Here is a 22,655-nt window from a genome sequence, read left to right as displayed (position 1 = left end):
AGCTCAGAAGTAGATTCTGTTACCAGATTTCCTTCCTCCGTCAGCTCTGCCAGCCACAAGGATGGTCAGGAACTCCTGACTAAAGGAAATCCCTCTGCCATAATTTCCAGACAGAAGGGTAAGTGACCACAGGAGTAAAGGAGACCACCAGGATTTAATGCCATGCCCAACTTTATTTGATCAATTGGCAGGATGTTGATCAGATCCATCAGTAGAGAAATCAGAAACCATTTGTGGGCAGAGTGAGCATGGCTCAACACATCTGGCTTAAGATTTTCCAAAATCGTCATCTGTTGAGGCAAAACAAAAGCAACAACTCAAAAAAAAAATAACATAGCAATGCCACAGAGTTGTAGCTGGACCCCGTTACTTGGGAATTCCCAACAACTGCTTGTCCTCCCACATATGGGTTTTATATTTTTACTATATTTTACGGTTTTTAAACCAAAAGCTCGGGGAATAAAGATGGCCAGAAACTGACAGCAATAATCTTTCTCTCCAGGTGACAGCTCAGTGTTGATCCTGGTCAGTTCGCTATGACTTTGAACATGCAAATCACAAATCCTTCATCCTTAAATGCATTGCTTTGTGCAGGAAGAGAGCGACCACCTGAACTCACAACTTCTGCATTGTGATAGTTGAACGTTTTTGTGCTGGAAGTCCTGTAGTGACGGGAAAGTGACGGGACAGACAGGTGAGGACCACACTGGAAGACTGGAACCCATGGGAAGCAGCTTGGAGATGACAATCATTGTCACCCAACCTCAAGGCAATGAAGGGTATTAATTATCAATGAATTAGATTGATTATGCAGTCAATTAGGCCATGATTCGAGAACTTTCCAATTTTACTCAGAGTCATATTCAGTGGAGATGTTAATCTATTTACAACGCCATTTCCCAGTTATGAGAGACATTATCCACTTATCTGGGATATGACTGCTTTACTGCAGGCCGCACCTATTTACCATGGGCATTTTGGTTTAATTATAGTCTTACTCATTTGCAAAGCTTTGTACCAAACTACCTGCTTGTTGGGGTCCTTAACGTGTTTACCAACAACCTGTTTTCTCAAAGCGGTGTTATTTCATGAGTGGAGTTCCACCTTATTCAGGTTATGAACCACTTACTGACAGTTATTCAGCCAAAGACCTCCAGAGAGAGAGGAGACAGGAGAGGTTAGTTTGGAATCGATGCAGTGCTAAGGGGAGAGAGCCGGACACAGTTATAGAGAGAAAAGCAGATCAGTTGGTTTTATATGGGATCAATGGAGTGCTAAGGGGAGAGAGCAGGACAGAGAGTTATAGAAACATAGAAAACCTACAGCACAATACAGGCCCTTCGCCCCACAAAACTGTGCTGAACATGTCCTTACTTTAGAAATTACCTAGGCTTACCCATAGCCCTCTATGTTTCTAAGCTCCATGTACCTATCCAGGAGTCTCTTAAAAGATCCTTTCATATCCGCCACCACCACCGTTGCCAGCAACCTATTCCACACTCTCACAACTCTCTGCGTATAATCCTACACTTGACATGTCCTCTGTACCTACTTCCAAGCACCTTAAAACTGTGCCCTCTCATGTAAGCCATTTCAGCCCTGGGAAAAAGCCTCTGACTATCCACACGATCAATGCTTCTCAACATCTTATACACCTCTATCAGGTCACCTCTCATCTCCCATTGCTCCAAGGAAAAATGGCCAAGTTCACTCAACCTATTCTCATAAGGCATGCTCTCCAATTCAGGCAATTTCCTTGTAAATCTCCTCTGCACCCTTTCTATGGTTTCCACATCCTTCCTGTAGTGAGGCGACCAGAATTGAGCACAGTACTCCAAGTGGGGTCTCTCCAGGGTCCTATATAGTTGCAACATTACATCTCAGCTCCTAAACTCAATCCCATGATTGATGAAGGCCAGTGCATCGTATGCCTTCTTAACCATACAGTCAACCTGCGCAGCAGCTTTGAGTGTCCAATGGACTCAGACCCCAAGATCCCTCTGATCCTCCACACTTTCCATTAATACTATATTCTGCCATCATATTTGAGCTACCAAAATGAACCACCTCATGCTTATCTGGGTTGAACTCCACCTGTCACTTCTCAGCCCAGTTTTGCATCCTATCAATGTCCTGCTGTAACCTCTGACAGCCCTCCACACTATCCACAATGCCCCCCCCCCCAAACTTTGTTTCATCATTTTCATCATCAAGTTTACTAACCCATCCCTCCACTTCTCTATCCAGGTCATTTATAAAAATCACAAAAAGCAGGGGTCCCAGAACAGATCCCTGAGGCACATCACTGGTCACCGACCTCCATGCGAAATATAACCCATCTACAACCACTCTTTGCCTTCAATGGGCAAGCCAATTCTGAATCCACAAAGCAAGGACCCCTTGGATCCCATGTCTCTTTACTTTTTCAATAAGCCTCGCATGGGGTACCTTATCAAATGCCTTGGTAAAATCCATATACACTACATCTATGCTCTACTTCATCAATGTGTTTAATCACATCCTCAAAAAATTCAATCAGGTTCATAAGGCTCAACCTGCCTTTGACAAAGCCATGCTGACTATTCCTAATCATATTATACCTCTCCAAATGTTCATAAATCCTGCCTCTCAGGATCTTTTCCATCAACTTACCATCCACTGAAGTAAGTCTCACTGGTCTATAATTTCCTGGGCTAACTCTACTCCCTTTCTTTAATAATGGAACAACCTCCACAACCCTCCAATGCTCCAGAACATCTCCCATCCTCATTGATGATACAAAGATCATCAACAGAGGCTCAACAATCTCCTCCCCCAACTCCCACATTAGCCTGGGATACATCCCATCCAGTCCCGGTGACTTATCCAACTTGATGCTTTCCAAAAGCTCCAGCACATCCTCTTTCTTAATATCTACATTCTCAAGCTTTTCAGTCCACTGTAAGCCATCCCTACAATCGCCAAAATCCTTTTCCATCATGAATACTGAAGCAAAGTATTCATTAAGTACCTCTGCTGTCTCCTCTGGCTCCATACACACTTTTCCACTGTCGCGCTTGATTGGTCCTATTCTCTCACATCTTATCCTCTTGCTCTTCACATACTTGTAGAATGCCTTGGGGTTTTCCTTAATCCTGTCCAGCAAGGCCTTCTCATGGCCCTTACTGGCTCTCCTAATTTCATTAGAGTGTGAGAGTAAGCATTCAGCACGGACTAGAAGGGCCGAGATGGCCTGTTTCCATGCTGTAATTGTTATATGGTTATATTATTCAGCTCCTTCCTGCTAGCCTTATAATCCTCTAGATCTCTATCATTAGCAAGTTTTTTGAACATTTCATAAGCTTTTCTTGTCTTCTTGACTAGATTTACACCAGCCTTTGTACACCATGGTTCCTGTACCCTACCATCCATTCCCTGTCTCATTGGAATGTACCTATGCAGAACTCCACACAAATATCCCCTGAACATTTGCCGTATTTCTGCCTTGACGTTTCCCTAAGAACACCTGTTCCCAATTTATGCTTCCAAGTTCCTGCCTGATAGCCTCATTCTTCCCCATACTCCAATTAAACACTTTCCCAACTTGTCTGTTCCTATCCCTCTCCAATCCTATGGTAAAGGAGATAGAATTGTAATTACAATCTCCAAAATGCTCTCCCACTGAGAGATCTGACACCTGACCAGGATCATTTCCCAATACCAGATCAAGTACAGCCTCTCCTCATGTAGGTTTATCTACATATTGTGTTAAGAATCCTTCCTGAATACTCCCCATCTAAACACCTTGCTGTGGGGAGATGCCCATCAATATTTGGGAAATTAAAATCTCCCACCAAGACAACCCTGTTATTATTACACCTTTCCAGAATCTGTCTCCCTGCCTGCTCCTCGATCTCTGTTACTGTTGGGTTATCTATAAAAAACATCCAGTGGCGTTATTGACCCCTTCCTGTTTCTAACTCCCACCCACAGAGACTCCGTAGATAATCCCTACATGACTTCCTCCTTTTCTGCAGCCGTGAAACTATCTCTGATCAACAGTGCCACGCCCCCACCTCTTTTGCCTCCATCCCTGTCCTTTCTGAAACATCTAAAGCCTGGCACTCTAAGTAACCATTACTGCCCCTGAGCCATCCAAGTCTCTGTAATGGCCACAACATCATAGCTTCAAGTACAGATCCAGTTATAGAGAGAAAGCAGATAAGTTGGTTTTATATGGGATCGATGGAGGGTTAAGAGGGGAGAGCAGGACAGAGTTATGGAGAGAAAGCAGATCAGTTGGTTTTATATGGGATCAATGCACAGCCAAGGGGAAAGAGCAGGGCAGAGAGGTATGGAGAGAAAGCAGATCAGTTGGTTTTATATGGGATCAATGCACAGCCAAGGGGAGAGAGCAGGGCAGAGAGATATGGAGAGAAAACAGATCAGTTGGTTTTAATGTGATCGATGGAGGGCTAAAGGTAGAAAGCAGAACAGAGCTATGAAGAGAAAGGAGATCAGTTGGTTTTATATGGGATCAATGGAGGGCTAAGGGGAGAGAGCAGCAGAGTCAAATATACTTGGGTCTGATACGAAGCTCCAAGAGGCAGAGCAAAGGATTAGTTTGTGATTGGCACAGGTCTCTCAAGAAGGAGCCATTCAGGAGCACTAGAGATCAGTGTTGAGATTATGGACATTATGGAAAGGACGGTAGACAGCAGCTTGATCTTCTCAGCTTCAAATTGTTAGAAATTTCAACATCAGCAACAGTGGAGGCAAACAGGAGTAATGGATGTGGGAAGAAAAGCAATGACATGTCAGTCTTGCCTACAGCCAGGTGGATTGGAATGGACATATGCAAGTATAGTTGGGTTGGAGAAAAATTGTTTGTCAACAGCTGTTGGCAAGAAGACTGAGAGTTAACATTGGATGCTCAGGACTGTCAAGAGAGCTTTTCAGGAGAATTAGAGATCTGCGCTGGGATGCAGTCAGTGTCCAGAAAATGGACATTATTGTGAGGACTGTGGACAGCAGCTTGATCTTCTCAACTTTGAATTGTTGAATTCTCAACTTTGTAATTGAAATAAGGAATATTTCAGTGCTAAGGTTGGGTATGAATCTGCTTGAGTGATTCTAACATTGAGTTGCAGAATAATGACCATGGTTGTGAGAAGCAGCTACGTTTGCAAATACCACAGAGACAAAAGTAGACAGTAAGTGAGGAAGTAGATTATAACCACAGAGGCCCTAAAGGTTTTATTTTGAGTAGAGAATTGCCAGCAGAGTTGTAAGAGAGAGGAACTCATTGCACTCTATTCAGTAGTGTGATGGGAATTTGACATGTGGAGTGATAACAGATCTCTGCAAAAAGAGACCCAGTAGGGCAATGTGGATATAGGATGAAAACTGGGAAAGGTATGTTTCAGCGACACATACAAAATGCTGAAGGAACTCAGCAGTTCAGGCTGCATCTATGGAAAAAGAGTAAACAGTTGACGTTTCTGGCCAAGACCCTTCATCAGGACAGATGAAGGGTCTTGGCCCACAATGTTGACTGTTTATTCTTTTCTATAGATGCTGCCTGGCCTGCTGAGTTCCTCCAGCATTTTCTGTGTGTGTTGCTTGGGTTTCCATCTTCTGCAGATTTTCTCGACTTTAAGGTATAAGGCTAAGGCGGAGAGTCATTACGGAAACTTCCTTCAGCTTCCTTGATGGAATTCTTCCTTTAACCAATACCAGCAAAACCAGATTACTTTGTCAGTCATATAACTGGACAACTCTAGGATCTAGTGGACAGAAATATCTGCCATATTTGCCAAAGTAACAAAAATCAATTCATTGACCAATGGGTGGTAGGCAGGGCGGGTGTCTTACAGGACTCTGAAGCAGGTACATTACCAGGTGAGAGGTTTAGCATTCCTGGAAAATGGGCTGTATCACAACTTTTCCATAATCTGATGTCAAGCGAATCCCACACCAGCAACGTTCCTCCAACCATTTGATTCATGAACTAATCGGCAAGATCCTAATCACTACGATCAGCAACAGTTTGACCACTTTGCACTCAAATGGACTTTTTTGCTCTAATTGTGTATTCTTGTCAGAATATGTATAATTTATGTTTAATTAATGTTTTACTTGTGAAAGCTACTTGTGTGATGCCACGTGCCTGTGCTGCTGCTGCAAGATTTTCACTGAACCTTTGTTTACGTGTACTCGTGGAGGTGACAACAAACCTCAACTTTGGCTTTAGACTTTAGCGCATCAAGGACTGCAAATTGAAAAAAAGAAAACCAAAGCTAGTGAAGGGTCTTGGCCGGAAACGTCAACTGTACTTCTTCCTATAGATGCTGCCTGGCCAGCTGCGTTCCACCAGCATTTTGTGTGTGTTGCGTCAATTTATGCATACAAATTCTGCGAGAGTGAATTTTATTCTGTACTATCTCCAATTTGTGAATTCTGTAAAGGCAAATTTCTGTAATTGAAATGGCCACAATGCAAAGGGTCACCTGTATAAGGCAAGCAATGGTTTAAGCACCTGAAGCAAATGGAGCCAAGTTTGTGATAAGGATGATGTCTGGCAGTGACATATTGTAATGTATTTGTTGGTCAGGGAATGCACGAGGAAGTGTTCAATAATGTGGAGTAACTCACCAAGTTGATGGAATTCATCAGCAGCATCACAGAACCCTGAAATAGAGTACAGAGAGTCAATGTGACGCCTGTCACGGGGGTGGTGTCTCACTGCCTATCAAAGTGCTTTCAGAAGGATTATTACAGAACCAATTGGTGGGAGTACGTCAGATTTTTTGTTTTGCTGGATGCTGTACTGGGGAGCACAATGATGAAGGGAAAGGAAATAATGCAGCGTTGCAGGATTTCGGGATAGAGGATCAGAAAGGTGCAGGATGGACAAGGGTAAGATATAAGCACAGTGAGATGGAGACGATGGGATAGAGAGGTAGGATACAGGAGAGGAAAGCTAATATAGAGGGAAGGAAGGAGAACGGTAGAATGGGAGGGGAAGTTGAAGAAGGAATGGTAAGGACAACTGGGTTAAATGGGTGATGGGGTGGGTGGGGGCGGAGGAAGATGAGCAGTGTGAAAGGGAATACTATAGATTGGTGAGATGAAAGGATGAAATGGTGGGATAATTCAGTGGTAAAATGGAGGACTGGAGGGATGGAATTGCTAAAAGGTGCCAGGGATAATTTTCCAGAGCAAAGTGTCCCTAACCTAACAAAGGAGGAATATTACTGAATTTGGTTCTGAAGAGAGGTGGGTTAAGTATACCAAGATCGTTCAGGGAACATTTAAGAAATAGTGACTATAACATCGCAATATTTAGGTTAGCCATAGAAAAGGAGGAGCAAACCAGAATAAAAAGTGTACACTTGAGGAAAGCCAACATTAATGAGAAGTATCTGGCTCAGGTTAATAGCAACTGGAAGTAGACAGGCTTAGCAGAGCAATGGGCTACAGCTGAGATAGATGTCCATGTAAAGTTAAAGAAGAACAAACACAGCGTAAAAAGGCATGAGTGGCAATTGTTGGGTTATAGATACCAATGAGAATCAGAGAAGAGAAAACTAAAATAAGAGAGTAACTGAGAACAAATGAGGGGAAAAAAGTGCTGGAAGAATCTGTGGAAAGAGAAAGTGGGCAACATTTCAGGTCAAAGACCTTTCATCAGTGTTCTGATTCTGTCAGAGTGAACCTTTAGGTACCCAAAGCTTTTCTGCCACCAGGAGTGGTTTGGAATGTTACCCACTCAGTTGTATCCAACTCTAAAGAATTACCAATGCATCCATCAGATTGAACCCCATCTACCACCCTAAAGCATCCATTTTCTCCACCACTGGTGCATCATGGTTGCAGAGCGCTATCATCCATAAAATGTAAAGCAGTTACCCCTTCAGGCTGATCCTGTCCAAAACACCGGCCCTCAGCCTCCAAGGAAGAGGGCTGGAGGTGCAGAGGAACTCTGTCATCTGCAGGTTTCAATTCGTTCATCAATCCCGGGTCAAAATCTTGGAACTCCCTCACCCACAGTTCTGGGGGAGCACATTCGCCAGGGGAAGTACAATGATTCAATAAGCCAGCTCACTACTGCCTTCTCAAGGAAGGCTAGGGATGGGCAATAAATGCTGGTCTTGCCGGTGACACCCACATCCCAAAAGAATGATTAAATCAATAAACAATATCTCTCGTCAATTTCTTTATTGCTGCCATATCTGTGCAGCTGATCCATCATTCACCCATTTTTAATTCACACCCATTTCTTAATGGTTAAACTATAAGAAATTTCCAAGGGCTTTACTCCTTCTTCTGGCCTGCTCAACTTTAATCATCAATCCTGTGAGTGAGTTCAACAGTTAAGAGGAGGGGAAAGATCCTTCTCCACCTATATTTTATCTTCATTCTTTATTTCCATCCCCTTTCATTCCATCTAGATTAAGGATCTGGCTGCAGAGACACAAAGGACTATAATATGGAGCAAAAAGCAACTACTGGAGGAACTCGGGACAAAAGGAAATGTTAAACACAAGAGATGCTGGAAATCCAGAGTAACACATGCAAGATGCTGGAGGAGCCCAGCAGGTCACACAGAATCTATGGAAAGCAATAAACTTCATATTTTGGTCCTGATGAAGGGTCTCAGCCTGAAACATTGGTTTTTATTCCCTTCCATAAATGCTGTTTGACCTACTGAGTTCCTCCAATATCTTGGAAAAGAAATGCTGATACTTCCAGTCACAGCTGTGGATCAGGGATTCACTTTGTCTTCATCTCGCACCCTGCCAGTGTCCAGCTTCAACAGACTGTCTGCTTTTCCACCATCTTCAATGAGATTCCATCACAGGACACATGCCTCTCTCCTCCTCTTTCCTCATTCCAAAGGAGACCATCCTCTTGCAGCTCCCTGGCTTGTCCTTCCATTTCCGCTAACTACTCCTCTTCCCACTTCCTTATCCAAAGCAATTACCAGAAATTCAGCACCTGTCCTTTCAGCTTGCCTCCTCAAACACGGGATCGAACACTCCCAGTTGAAGCAGCATCCCGATATAGCTCACTGTATTCAGTCTCTGTGCTAAAGAAACTGTTCACTTCTTAACTTTTCCACTTCCATTTCTCCATAAGACATAGGAGCAGAATCAGGCCATTCAGCCCATCAAGTCTGCTTCACCATTCCATCATGGCTCCTCTATCCATAGATGCTACCTGACAGGCTGAGAATGGCCAGTTTTCCTGTTTTTATATCTTACTCTTGTTTCTACGAGAGAGAAAAACACAGCTAGTTTACTTAAAAGGCAGACTTATCATTGGGATGATTCTGACCATATTGAGGGAACGTGTAGATGAATATTTCTGGGATGTTGTTGCTGGTAACAAGTTGTTGAAACTTGATCGCTACAGCTTCATCAACATTAGGGGTTCTCCCTGGAAACAGAAAAAGAAATTATTATTGTGAATGGGAATCACACAGTCTGCCTCTACTCTGTGCTTTTCTGGTACCTAGTTAGTTCTGTATCTGTCCTGACTGTGTTTGATGGGATAACAGAAGAATGCTTCACTCTGTACTTAAGCTGTGCTCCACTCCATACAGTGCGACCTTATGTCTCCATCTAGCCTAACTTACACCTGATTTATCATTCAGAATCTACCATTTCATGAGTGTTGACACCTCTCACTCTAAATAGCACAAAATTCAGGAAAGTAATGAAGAGTTCGAGGTCTGTGTCAGTGTGCACCCGGGTTTGGGATTCACGGTTTTCCTCTAACACATTCTTTACCCACCATAGAGTTTGACAGTGATTTTCCGTCTTTGCTGAAAGAAGACTATTGCATAATTGGTGTAGTCTGTTTCACTGACTACAATGTCAGTGGTCAGTCCCCGATCTGCAGAGTGAAGCAAAAAGACACATTTAGGTTGGTAATTCCTACAAATTCTGCATAAGATAATAATGCGGAATTTTGGGACAGACTGTCAAACCTGACTGTTTTTGAGCAACTACTAGTATACACTCCATCTGAATGATGAACAGTGAGGCCTTGAAGGAGACTACTCAGTCCATTGGAGTCAGCCAAGTGGCTCACACATCAGCCCAGTTATTCAAAGTCCTTTCATTGCGACTTCACGTGCAATATTTCTTTTGTGAAAAAGGGCTACAAATTATGGCCAGCCAGTAGTCACACTTGGAGCAATCATGATCAAGTACCAGCTGTTAGTCAGAACTCTCAAAGGTCAGAGTCTCCACCATCCTTTGTTTCCAGGCACAACTACACAGTGAGCATGATCCACATTCCACCACCCACCTAAACAACTCCTGCCCAACACCATCCCCAGCCCCAACCTCTCCATCAGAACACCTGGCCCCAATACCTCCATCCCTCCAATGGAATTGATCTCTGATCAAACCTATAGCCTCACTTCACCATTATATACCCAATTCCTGAATAATTGTCCATTCATCTCACCATCACAGCCTCCTACAGCCTGACACCTCCCTTGCCACAATCCCAAACTACCTCCCTGACTCAAAATCCTGACCACTTCCACATTGCTCCCTGTTCCACAACTTGAGACCCTCCTGGATCTCCAATCAGTCTCTGATGCCCTCATGAGCCTGCTCTCACTTTGGATGCTACTTCTACTTGACCCAGCTGATCCCCAGAGCACTGGTGCATCTTTAGCTCCAAAGATGTTCAACATCTTTTGGTTCACAGCAACATCCTGAAGTGCTCATTAGTACATCACTCAGTGTTGAAACTAATTTGAAATCTGCTCCCTTGGACTTTTGACAGTTTGCATCTAAACTCTTCAGGAACTTAAACTTATCTTTATAAAATCTTCTTTCAACTTCTTTGATCTAAGGAGAACAACTGAAGGTTTTCTCAACCCTGAGTGGAAACCCTTAGTCTGAGGGTACTAAGGCTCCTCTGTGCTCCTCCAAATCCTTCAAGGTGTCAAAAATGGACATTTTTCAGTTCTGTGTAACCACCTGGCATTTACAGCCTCACTTTAACTGTTGCTTTTGATTTCTCTCAGTATTTTTTGGTTTGCCCAATGACAATAAAAAGGGGGATAGATTCAGCACCTTTAAGGGACGGCAAAGAGAATCAGCATCAGTGGGAGTGTTGGGGAGCGGGGTATGAACATCAGCATCTTAAACACCAGAGTGAGTTTATCATGGGGCTCGAGGGGATGAGGGATATTGCCAATGCCTCCCACAGTACGATGGGAGAAGCTGAGCACCAGCTCTTGGTGTGGAAGAGGGTGAGCAACTACAGGGAAGAATTAGCTCCAGTCGTTGAAGGGAGAGGAAGCTGAGGGAAGTGGCAGTGTGTCTGTAGCTTAAGGGAAAATAGATGAAGGAGATCAACATCAGAGGAAGGAGTGTTGGCCCTTCAAGGGAGGAATATAAAATTATCACTTCAGGGGAGGGTTTGAGAGAATGAGTAAAGAGATATAGCATCCACTTATTCAAAGGGGAGGAATGGAAAACCAAACAACTGAGTGTGGAAGAGAAGAAAGTCAGCTTCAAGAGGGAAAGGGAAAATCAAGTCAGGGAAAGAGAGTCAACAATCTTAAGGATGTAATACATGTTTAGTGGCTGGAGAAAACCCTCAAGGGAGGAGGATGAAGTTGGAGAGCAGTGGAAGGAAGATGGCACTGAAGGAAAGTGGAGAACAGATCTCTGGGGGGAAGGGGGGTGACAGGAACCCGGATTGCAGCTCTCCACACCCTCCCATCCATGTATCCATCCAAACTTCTCTTAAACAATGAAATCGAGCTCACAGGCACCACTTGCGCTGGCAGCTCATTCCACACTCTCATGACCCACTGAGTGAAGAAATTTCCCCTCATATTCCCCTTAAACATTTCACCTTACAGGATTAACCCATGACCTCTAGCTGTAGTCCCACCCAACCTCAGTGGAAAAAGCCTGCTTGCATTTACCCTATCTCATAATGTTGTATACCTCTATCAAATCTCCCCTCAATCTTCTACGTTTCAAGGAATAAAGTCCTAACCTATTCAATCTTTCTTTATGACTCAGGTCCTCCAATCCCAACTACATCCTTGTAAATTTTCTCTATACTCTTTCCACCTTAGTTACATTTTTCCTGTAGATGGGACACTGCAAATTAGGCCTCACCAATATCTTAAACCACTTCAACATAACAGCCCATCTGTACTCAATACTTTGATTTATGAAGCCAATGTGCCAAAAGCTTTCTTTTGACCCTATCTACCTATGCTGCCACTTTCAATTAATTATGGACCTGTTTCCCAGATCACTTTGTTCTACCACATTGACTTTGCTTCACGTATAGATTACCATTCTGATCTCCCAGGGGACCAATTCTGTCTCTTGCAGTCCTCTTGCTGTTAATATATCTGTCGAATCCCTTATGATTCTCACTCACCTTGTCTGCTGGGCAATCTCATTCCTTCTTTTAGCCCTCCTGATATTGTTCTTAAGTGCTCTCTTGCAATTCTTCTACTCCATAAGTACCTCACTTGTTCCTATCTGCTGTGCACCTCCTCCATTTTCTTAACCAGGGCCTTAATATCTCTTGAAAACCAAGGTCCACTAAACCTGTTACCTTTACCTTTTATTGTGATAGGCACATACAAACCTTGTACCCTCAAAATTTCACTTTTGAAGACCTCCCACTTACCAAGTACACCTTTGTCAGAAAATGGCCTGTCGCAATCTACACTTGCCACATCCTTTCTGATACCATCAAAATAGGACTTCCTCCAATTTAGAATTTCAACCTTTTTTCCATATCTACTTTGAAACTAATGGCATTGTGATCACCAGATGCAAAGTGTTCCCGACACAAACCTCTGTCACCTGCCCTGTTTCAATCCCTAAAAGGAGATCAAGTATCAGAGACTGTCTCGTTAGGACTTCAATAGTCTGATTAAGGAAACTTTTTTGAACACATTTGACAAAGTCTATCCCATCTAGTCCTTTCACAGTAATGGAATTCCAGTCAATATAGTTAGTATCACCTACTTTAACAACCTTGTTTCTTGCAAACAGTCTCTACGAATTTGTTCCTCCAAATCCTGAAGACTGTTGGGTGGTCTATTATAACCCCATTAATGTGGTCATACCTTTCTTATTCCTCAGTTCCACCCATATAGCCTCACTAAATGAATTCTCCAGTCTGTCCTGACTGAGCACTGCCATGACAATTTTCCTTGACTATTAATGCCACCCCTTCCCTTTAATCCTTCCTACTCTGTCACTTCTCAGACAGCAGAATCCTGGAATAGTGAGCTGCCAGTCCTGCCCCTCCTGCAAACAAGTCTCACTAATGGCTACAATATCATAATTCCATGATCCATGCCCTGAGCTCATCTGTCTTTCCTACAATACTTCTTGCATTGAAATACACACAGCACAGAACACTAGTCGCACCATGCTCAGCTTTTTGATTCCTAGCTTTGACTGAGGTCTTATCAACACCTGTCTCCACAACCTCTCCACCAACTGTTCTAGTACTCTAATTCCCATCCTTCTGCAACTCTAGTTTAAACCATCCCATGCAGCACTAGCAAACCTTCCCACTGGGATATTAGACCATTACAATTCAGGTGCAAACCGTCCCTTCTGTACAGGTCCCACCTTCCCTAGAATGGAGCCCAATGATCCAAAGATCTGATGGCCACCCTCCTACACCAACTCCTTAGATACGTGTTAAACTGTATAATCTTCCTATTTCTGACTCACGAGCACGTGGCACAGGTAGCAATCCTGAGATCACAACCCTGGCAGTCCCATCCTTTAACTGAGCACCTAACTCCCTGAAATCACTTTACAGAACCTCATCATCTTCCTACCCATGTCATTGGTACCTACCTTGACCATGACCTTTGGCTGCTCACCCTCCTACTTAAGAATTCTGAGGACTCGATCCGAGATGTCCCAGGCCCTGGCACCCAGGAGGCAACATGCCATCCAGGAATCTCATTCTTGTCCACAGAACATCTTTTCTGTTCCCCTAACTAATGAATCCCATATAACCACAGCTCTCCTCTTCTCTTCCTCTTCTTCTGAGTCACAGAGCCAAAGTCAGTGCCGGAGACCTGACCCCTATGGCTTTCCTCTACTAGGTCATTTTCCCCACCTGCCCCAAACAGTATCCAAAGTAACATACCTGTTGTTGAGGGGGATGGCAACTGGGATACTCTGCACTGGTTGTTTAGCCCCTTTCCCCTTCCTGACTGTCACCCAGTCTCCTGTGCCCTGCAACCTGGGTGCAATTACCTCTCTATATGTCCTAACTATTATTCTGTCAGCCTCCTGAAGGATCCAGCGTTCATCCAGTTCCAGCTCCAACTCCTTAACACTTCATCTTTCACGAGAGGAGCATAAAGTGAGTATAAAGAAAGAAAGAGGAGAGAGTTAACTCTTTGGCAGTGAGGGGGCAGAAGCACAGCCCCTCAGGGCATGAGGAGCAACTGTAACGTGTGTGCTGGGGGGGAGAGGGTCGGCAGTTCCAGGGTAGGAGGGCAGGAATCAGTCCAACAAGGATGGGGACAAGGCCAAGCACTTTGGGGGGCTCTGAGAGAGAGGCAGCAGCTGTGCAGACTGAGTGCCTCCTGGGGAAATGAGGGGGATGGAATATTATAAGGTGAGAACAACAATTTCACAAACTTTTTCTTGAGAATCTCCCTGGGATTGCAGCCTTCTTGTAGTCTTGCTTAATGTCCCAACAGATCCCATCCCTGGGAGAAAAAGAAGAGAATATTGATTACGTTTCATGTTGGAAACTGATTCTTTGCCGAGGTCAGAAACTCCAGAGAGATGTCTTGATTTTACCTTTATCCTGACTTTGCAGACTGATAATGGTAGGACATACACAATGATTGGTAGGGCCCTAGAGAGTACTGAGGAACAGAAGGACCTTAGTCCATGTCCAATGATCTCTGAAGGTAGCAACAAAGGTAGATAAGATGGTAGAGAAGGTATAGGGATAATTCTGTTCATTACATGAGACAGAAAATGTAAGAACAGGGAAATTATTGTGCATCTAAATGAGTTATTGGTCAGACCACAGCTCAAATGCCCTGTACAGTTCTGGTCATCATTCTGTGGGAAGGATTGAGTGCAGGAGTGCAGAGTATGCAGCCTGGGATGGAGTGTTTCAGTTAAGAGGAAAGATTGGACAAGCTGGGAAGGTGAGACATAAAACTGTAAGACACAGGAGCTGAATTTGGCCATTTGGCCCATCGAGTCTGTGCTGCCATTCAATCACTGGCTGGTTTATTTTCCCTATCCATCCCATTCTGGTTCAGAGGTCATGAGAAAGAATTTTTGCTCTGCCTGGGTGGGTGGTGGAGGCAAGGGTTTTATGTGAGCACTTGAATTGCCACAAACGGAAGGCTACAGAGCAATTGCTGATAAGTAAAGATGTTACCTTAATGGTCAACATGTAATAACATGACTCTCTGAAGTGTCAAAAACTAAACTTGTCAAGTTGACTGCTGTGACTATGGTTGCCAACTTGGAGAGGTGTCTGACTTCAAACCAATGAGAGCAGGAGGCTCGACTCCCAACCAATCAGTGCAAGAAGACCAACTTTTGTCCAGTGGGAGCAAGGGATCTGATTCCCATCCAATGGAAACGATGAACACAAAATGTTGGATGAACGGCAGGTCAGGCCATGGAGGGAAATGAATAGTTGAATTTTCAGGCTGAAGCCCTTCAAAAGGACTGAAAAGAAAGGGGGCAGAATCCAGAATAAAAGGGTGGGGAGAAGTAGGAGGAGCATGAGCTAGCAGGTGATAGGTGAATTCAGGGGAAAGTAGGAAGCTGGGGTTGGGGGGTGGGGGGGATTGGCCAACCATTTTAATTCCACTTCCCATTCCCACACTGACATGTCTGTCCACTGCTTCCACTGCTGACAAATTCTGACAAGCTGCAGATTAGAGAATAATAGCTTAATAGTCTCCAACCTGAGGGCATTAACATCAATTTTTCTAACTTCCAGTAACCACTCTCGTTTTCTCCTCCATCCTTCTTTTGTTTTCCCTTATCCCTCTGATCTCTTTACCCTTTCTCTTTTCTTTCACGACCTGTCCATCTCCCACACCTTCCTCCTTCTAGTTCCCCACCGCCCTCCCTTTATTCCATAGCCAAGTGTCATTTCCTATCAGATTCTATATAATCCAGCCCTTTGACTCTTCCACCTATCTCCACCCAGCTTCTTACATCAATTTCCCCTTTCTCAAACCTATCTAACCACCCTCTCCTCTGAATTCACCTATCACCTTGCTCCTGCTCCTCTCCCTTTCACCGCCATTTTGTTCTGGCTTCTACCCCATTTCTTTCCAGTCCCGAGGAAAGGTCTTGCCCTGAAACATCAGCTGTTCATTTCTGCTGAGATCCCCCAGTATCTTGTGTGTGTTTCTCTGGATTTGCACCATTTGTGGTCTCTCCTGTGCTTCCATCCAGAGAGATTGGTTGGGGAGCAGGACTGGGAAATCGGCAGAGAAAAATATTTGGTTACGCTCACATTTTGCATAGCGTGTTGATACGCATGGCTTCAGACTGATCGCTCACTCGAACAGTAACCGCTTCCAGATTGTGGTTATTTGTTTTCAAATAGGAACATTGCGATCCAACAGCAATGAGGCGCCACACACCTGTAAACTAAAATATAACATCACATCAAGCAGTCCCGGGGCAGGAACGTTATGGGTTAATTACAGAGTAGAGCTTACTCTGCACTCTGTACTCAAACATTCCCACTGCAGGAAAAGCAAGAGTCAGTGAAACTCAAACTCCCCGCACTATTCCAATGACCTTAATTTGTGTCCTTCTCCGTCCCCACAAGATTTGCTTATTTCCCAGTTCCAAATAATCTCATTATTCTGAGAATTTGCTGTAGCACAGCATCTTAGAACACCTCAATTTTCCATACTGGCTCCCCTCTTCCCCTTCCATTCTTATCACCTCCCTCTGGTGCCCCTGCAGCATTTTGTGTTTGTTACCTGAAATTAAATCTCCCCTTTCCTGTGGTGAATGGTCTTAGCTCCTGCAGGCTCTTCGTGCAACTGAAATTCCTCTGCCATTCTAATGGATGTTTTTGTGCTGTCAGTCTCCATTTATGAAGCCAAAGATCCCAACTGCTATTTTGATAGTTTTCTCGATCTATTTCAGCCTCCCTTTCAGAATTGTATTATTTAGTGTAAGATGCCTCTCCTCATTCAGTCCACCAAAGTACCACACTTCACATCACTGTATTAAATACAATCTGCCACTCGACTACCCATTTCTGCAGCCTTGGCTTCAACTTACTGGCAGAACTACTGTATCAGTCATCTGTAAAGGGTGAAAACTACATTTCCGCTGAGGAGAGTGAGTCAGGGGCTTTACTTCACCAGTATGCTGATCACACCACCGTTAGAACGTGTTGCAGTTAAAAGGCTGTGCCGTTACCTGCTGAATGTTAAAGTTTTGCTGAGCCTGGATCTTGTCAATTGGACTCTGACCCTGTGCTCGCCGTCTTGCCCCTCTGCCACCGGAAAGAAAAGTCAAACTTAACGTGAAAAGGAAGATCAGATTGAAAGGCCCCATGCTCTGGAGACAGCGAGTATATCTGCAGACTGGGCTCTTTGGAGTTACCAGCAGATAGAGCAATATTTACAATTGACAAGGTCCTCTTTGGTTTATCATTAAATAAACGACAGCCTACAAGGCATACTTGAATTCCAGGCAAACCTCCTGCTCGGCAGAGCTAATAATGTAACCTTATTTGAGATTGATTGTTACCATCGAGCCCATCATCCTACCTTCACGTCGCTATATCCCTCAAGTTTATCTACAGTGGTGCTAGAGAGGTTGTGAACCCTGTAGAATTTTCTGTATAAATAGTACCTAAAATGTGATCAGGTCTTCCCATAAAAGAGAACCTAATTAAATCAATAACCCAAAAAACATCATACTTGTTCATTTGTTTATTGAGAAAAATTATCTGATGTTACATGTATTTGTTGGAAAAAGTATGTGAACTTTTGTTTTCAGTAACTGGTGTGACCCCTCTTTGCGGCAATAACTTCAACCAAACATTTCCAGTAACTGTTGATCAGTCCTGCACATCCCCTTGCAGGAATTTTAGGCCATTCCTCCTTATAAAACTGCTTCAACTCTGGGATGTTGGTGGGCTTCCTTGCACGAACTGCTTGATTTAGATCCTTCTACAACATTTCTATAGGATTAAGGTCAGGACTTTGACTCGGCCATTCCAAAACACAAACTTTCTTTGTTTTAACCCATTCTGTTGTTGATTTACTCTTGTCTTTCGGATCATTGTCTTTTTGTATTATCCAACTTCTATTAAGCTTCAGGCGGCAGACTGCCACCCTGGTCATTCTCTGGAAAATGTCTTGATACAATTTTGAATTCATTGTTCCCTCAACAATTGCAAGCTGTCCAGGCCCTGAAACAGCAAAGCAGACTCAGACCATGATGCTCTTTCCACCATGCTTCAACAGTTAGGATGAGGTTTTGGTGTTTTCCTCCAAACATAGCAATGTGCATTTCTGCCAATAAGTTCAACTTTTGTCTCATCTGTCCATGGAACATTGTTCCAAAAACATTGTGGAACATCCAGGTGGTCTTTTGTAAACTTGGAGATGTGCAGTAATGTTTTGTTTTGGAGAGCACTGGTTTCCTCCGTTGTGTTCTTCCATGAACACCATTCTCATTCAGTGTTTTTCTTATAGTGTACACGAACAGAGATTTTAGCAAGTTCTAGAGATCTCTGCAGGTCTTTTGCTGCTACCATTGGATTCTTCGTTACCTCCTTCAGAATTGCACATTGTGCTCTTGGTGTGATCTTTGCAGGCTGTCTACTCTGAGGGAGAGTAGCAACAGCACTGAGTTTCCTCCATTCGTAGACAATTTCTCTTACTGTGGACCGATGAACACTCAGGTCTTTAGAAATGCTTTTGTAGCTAGTTCCAGCTTGATGCATCTCTACAATTCTTCTTCTAATGGCCTCTGGTGCACATAAACAGACCTCCCTTGAGAAGAGCAGACTCTTCCAGTAACCTGACTTTGTGTGTCTTTTTTAAAGGGCAGGGCACTTCTACACCCCACACCTCCAATCTTATCTCATTGATTGGAGCACCTGACTCCAAATAGCTTTTGTAGAAGACATTACCCCAGAGGTTCACATACTTTTTTTAACAAATACATGTAAATTTAGATAATTTTTCTCAATAAATAAATGAACAAGTATAATGTTTTTGTATTACTTATTTAATTGGGTTACCTTTGTCTAGTTTTTGGACTTATGTGAAGATCTGATCACATTTTAGGTCATATTTATGCAGAAATAAAGAAAATTCTGCAGGGTTCACAAACTTTCTAGCACAATGGTATTCATCCTGTCACTTAGTACTCAACTTCAAGCACTGCAGAAAGGTACTCAGAAAAATGAAGCATTGTTCTAAAACTTGATTCTGGTGTCAAAGGGGGAAATATCAGGACTATCCGATATTCCGGTTTTGACTTCCTGCCTTGGCTCCTCCTTCTCTGATAGCAACTAGGGGGCCAGTTGTGCCATCCGTAGCACAGGCTCCTTTTGGTTGTACATTGGTGGGTGATTGCTGGATGGAAACTCACCGTCATAATCATTATCTGCTAAATCGTTCCAATCCATATCTCCATAGTCATTCTCCTCCCCTCTTTCAGATTCAAAAGTACACATTATTCCTCTCTGTACAGCAGGTTGGTCCTGCAGCTTTTGTATCTGCTTTAAACACGTTTACACGATCCCCAGTGTTACGTTTCTTCATGTGTATTGATTTCTGTATCACATGTATATTAAGTCATTGTACTGTTTCTTTAATTCCACCACCTTGCTTTTAGCTAAATTTGCTTCTTCCCACTGCTTACTCTTTTCTTTAACCAATTTCTCATAATTCTGATGAAATTGGTACAGTTAAGACCATAAGATATAGAAGCAGAATGAGGCCATTTGGCCCATTGATGACTGATCCATTTTCCCTCTCAGTCCCAATCTCTTGCCTTCTCCCTTTATCCCTTCATGCCCTGACCAATCAAGAATCTATTAACCTCTGCCTTAAATATACATAAAACATGGCTTCCACAACTGCCTGTGGCAACGAATTCCACAGATTCACTACTCTCTGGCTAAAGAAATTCCTTTTCATCTCTGTTCTGAAAGGATGTGCCTCTATTTCTGAGACTGTGTCCTCCTGTCTTAGAGTCTCCCACCATCCTCCACATTCACTCCAACAAGGCCTTTCACCATTCAATATGTTTCAATTAGGTCTCCCCTCATTCTTCTGAATTCAAAAACTGGTCACAATACTCCAAGTGAGGCCTCATCAGTGCTTTATAAAGTCTCAACATTAAATCCCTTGCTTTTAAATTCTAATCCTCTTGAAATTAAAGCTAACATCACATTTGCCTTCTTCTCCACAGTCTCAACCTGCCAATTAACCTTTAGGGAATCCTGCACAAGGACTTACACATCCTTTGCACCTCAGTTTTTTGTATTTTCTCTCCATTTAGAAAATAATCTACGCTTTCATTTCTTCTATCAAGGTGCATGACCATGCACTGCCTGACACTGTATTGCATCTGTCTCTTCATTGCCCCTTCTCCTTTGGTAGTCTCTCTGCTTCATCAATAGTACCTGCCTCTCCACCTTCATATCATCTGCAAAAATTACAACAAAGCCACCAATTCCATCATCTAAATCATTGACATATAAAGCAAAAATAATCAGTCCTAGCTCAAACCCCCATGGAACACCATTAGTCACCGGCAGCCAGCCCGAAAAGGCTCCCTTTATTCCCATTCTTTGCCTCCTGCCAATCAGCTACTGCTTTATCAACACTGGAATCTTTCCTGTAATACCATGAATTTGTAGCTTGTTAAGCAGCCACATGTGTGGCACCTTGTCAAAGGCCTTCTGCAAATCCAAGCACTCAACACCACTAGACTCTCCTTTGTCTATCCTACTTGTTCTTGCCCACAAATCGATAGTTAAGAACATAAGTCTCTCAAAGCACTGATGAATGTAGAAAGATGTTGGAACTGTTGATCCCAATGACCCTACACATACTGAGGCAAAGGTACTTAGCAAAGTGATCAGATCATGGGAGAAGGAAGAGTGGGAGTTAGATTTTAACTTTAGGGATACTCCAGAGGCAGCTGAAGTCCTTTCACTTCAAGAAAATATGTGGGATATCGTGTGGGGAAATGCAGATCGGGACAGAAACCAGCAAAGAAATTGTAGAAGGGAAGTAACAGGGCGCTGGAGTGGGCCTTCGCCCAATCAAGGAAGCTGTTGTTGGGCAGTACAGTGCTCAGTTCTGTTGTTGGGCAGTACAGTGCTCAGTTCTGCTGTTTCCGATGTGTTAATGTGGGTCATTATGCCTGGAAATGTACAGCAAACAATTCATATAATTTAAATCCTAACAAAAATTGGAGATAGAAAGGTCAGAATATGTTGGTATTCTGCTTAATGAAGGGATTTCATGGTTTAAACTTGTTGAAGGATATTTACTTGAGCATGAAAGCAACTTTCAGCATTTCTTTGTTGTCAAGGCTTAGAGTAAGACAATTCCTCAGCTTTAGCAGATGGTAACTTAATACTTTGGCAACGGTTTAACCCTTAGAAAGAAAAGATTTTCTGAAATGGTTAGCATGTTTCAACTGCATGAAATGTGGCCACAGTGTGAGTTCAAGACTTCAGGAGAGAGAGAGGGAGAGAGTTCAAGAGAGGAAAAGAGAGAAAGGAAGAGTTCAAGAGAAAGAAAGAGAGAGAAAACGTGTGTGTGTGTGTGTGTGTGTGTGTGTGTGTGTGTGTGTGTGTGTGTGTGTGTGTGCCAAGAGAAAAAGTGCAAAGGCTGTTTTGAACGGTTGTGCCTTTAAGAAGTTGCATTAATGTGTTAATGAGTCAGGGGTCCCCACCCCAGCAGTTTTATTCTCATTTTCCTTTGTTTTTAAAAAATGTGTGAAAGTTTATTCTATAAGTGAGAATTGACTGTTTATTTTAAAGTTTGCAATTACTTGCAGAAGGTTCTGAAGGAAGAAAATTACAAGCATGGATTTTAGTTCATCTGTCAGTGTTCTTGGTTTGTCTTTATTTGTTTTCCATGGAATTGATTTTAGAGAAATTCAGATTCCACACTGGCCAGGTGTAATCAGGCTTGAGATGGAAATTTATACATCTCTATTCCGGATATGAGATGCCTATGTCTCAGAGGGAAATGAGCATTCGGGGAAATTGCTCATTCGTGGACAGCTAAAGTTGGAATTTGAATTTAACATTTTGGTAAGACTGGAACTTTTGGGGAGCAAGCCTAAGAGTTGTTTTTACTAACAAAATTGCTTTCTTTTACAGAATATAAAAGATGTTGCTCCAGACTTATGATATATCAATTTTGAGTTTGAGATTCCTTGGAAGATAGTCTTAAAGCAACTAATGTTTTGTTATGTAAATTACAAATGGAAGCTCAATTTAAACGTTGGACTGGTCTAAACAGCATTAATTCCCTCACCATCTTAAAGCACATGTTACTTAGCTACTGCTGGATGTTCGAATTAAAATGTCTTGGTCAATCTGCCTTGGCACTGCAGGATTGGAATGTAGTTGTAAAAGGTACTAAA

At 43.0% G+C, this 22,655-nt stretch overlaps 1 protein-coding gene across 2 annotated transcripts; it reads right to left on the bottom strand.

Annotated features, from left to right (window-relative positions):
* Positions 1-153: 153 nt before the first annotated feature.
* Positions 154-17,649, bottom strand: LOC132407643 (complement component C8 gamma chain-like). Of its 2 annotated transcripts, none has more exons than XM_059994437.1 (7): positions 17,445-17,649; positions 16,519-16,655; positions 14,658-14,728; positions 9,778-9,879; positions 9,319-9,420; positions 6,634-6,669; positions 154-290 (listed from the first exon to the last, which is right to left on the bottom strand). In XM_059994437.1, exons 1-7 carry the CDS (start codon positions 17,580-17,582, stop codon positions 268-270), a joined length of 609 nt encoding a protein of 202 aa, XP_059850420.1. In that variant the 5' UTR covers positions 17,583-17,649; the 3' UTR covers positions 154-267. The 2 variants fall into 2 exon arrangements, with proteins under 2 accessions (XP_059850420.1, XP_059850421.1); XM_059994438.1 differs by lacking the exon at positions 17,445-17,649 and adding an exon at positions 17,304-17,441.
* Between the last annotated feature and the right edge of the window lie 5,006 nt (positions 17,650-22,655).

Source organism: Hypanus sabinus, chromosome 18 (genome assembly GCF_030144855.1).
Source record: "Hypanus sabinus isolate sHypSab1 chromosome 18, sHypSab1.hap1, whole genome shotgun sequence".
Taxonomy (NCBI): Eukaryota; Metazoa; Chordata; class Chondrichthyes; order Myliobatiformes; family Dasyatidae; genus Hypanus; species Hypanus sabinus.
This window is presented reverse-complemented; position numbering and strand designations above follow the sequence as displayed.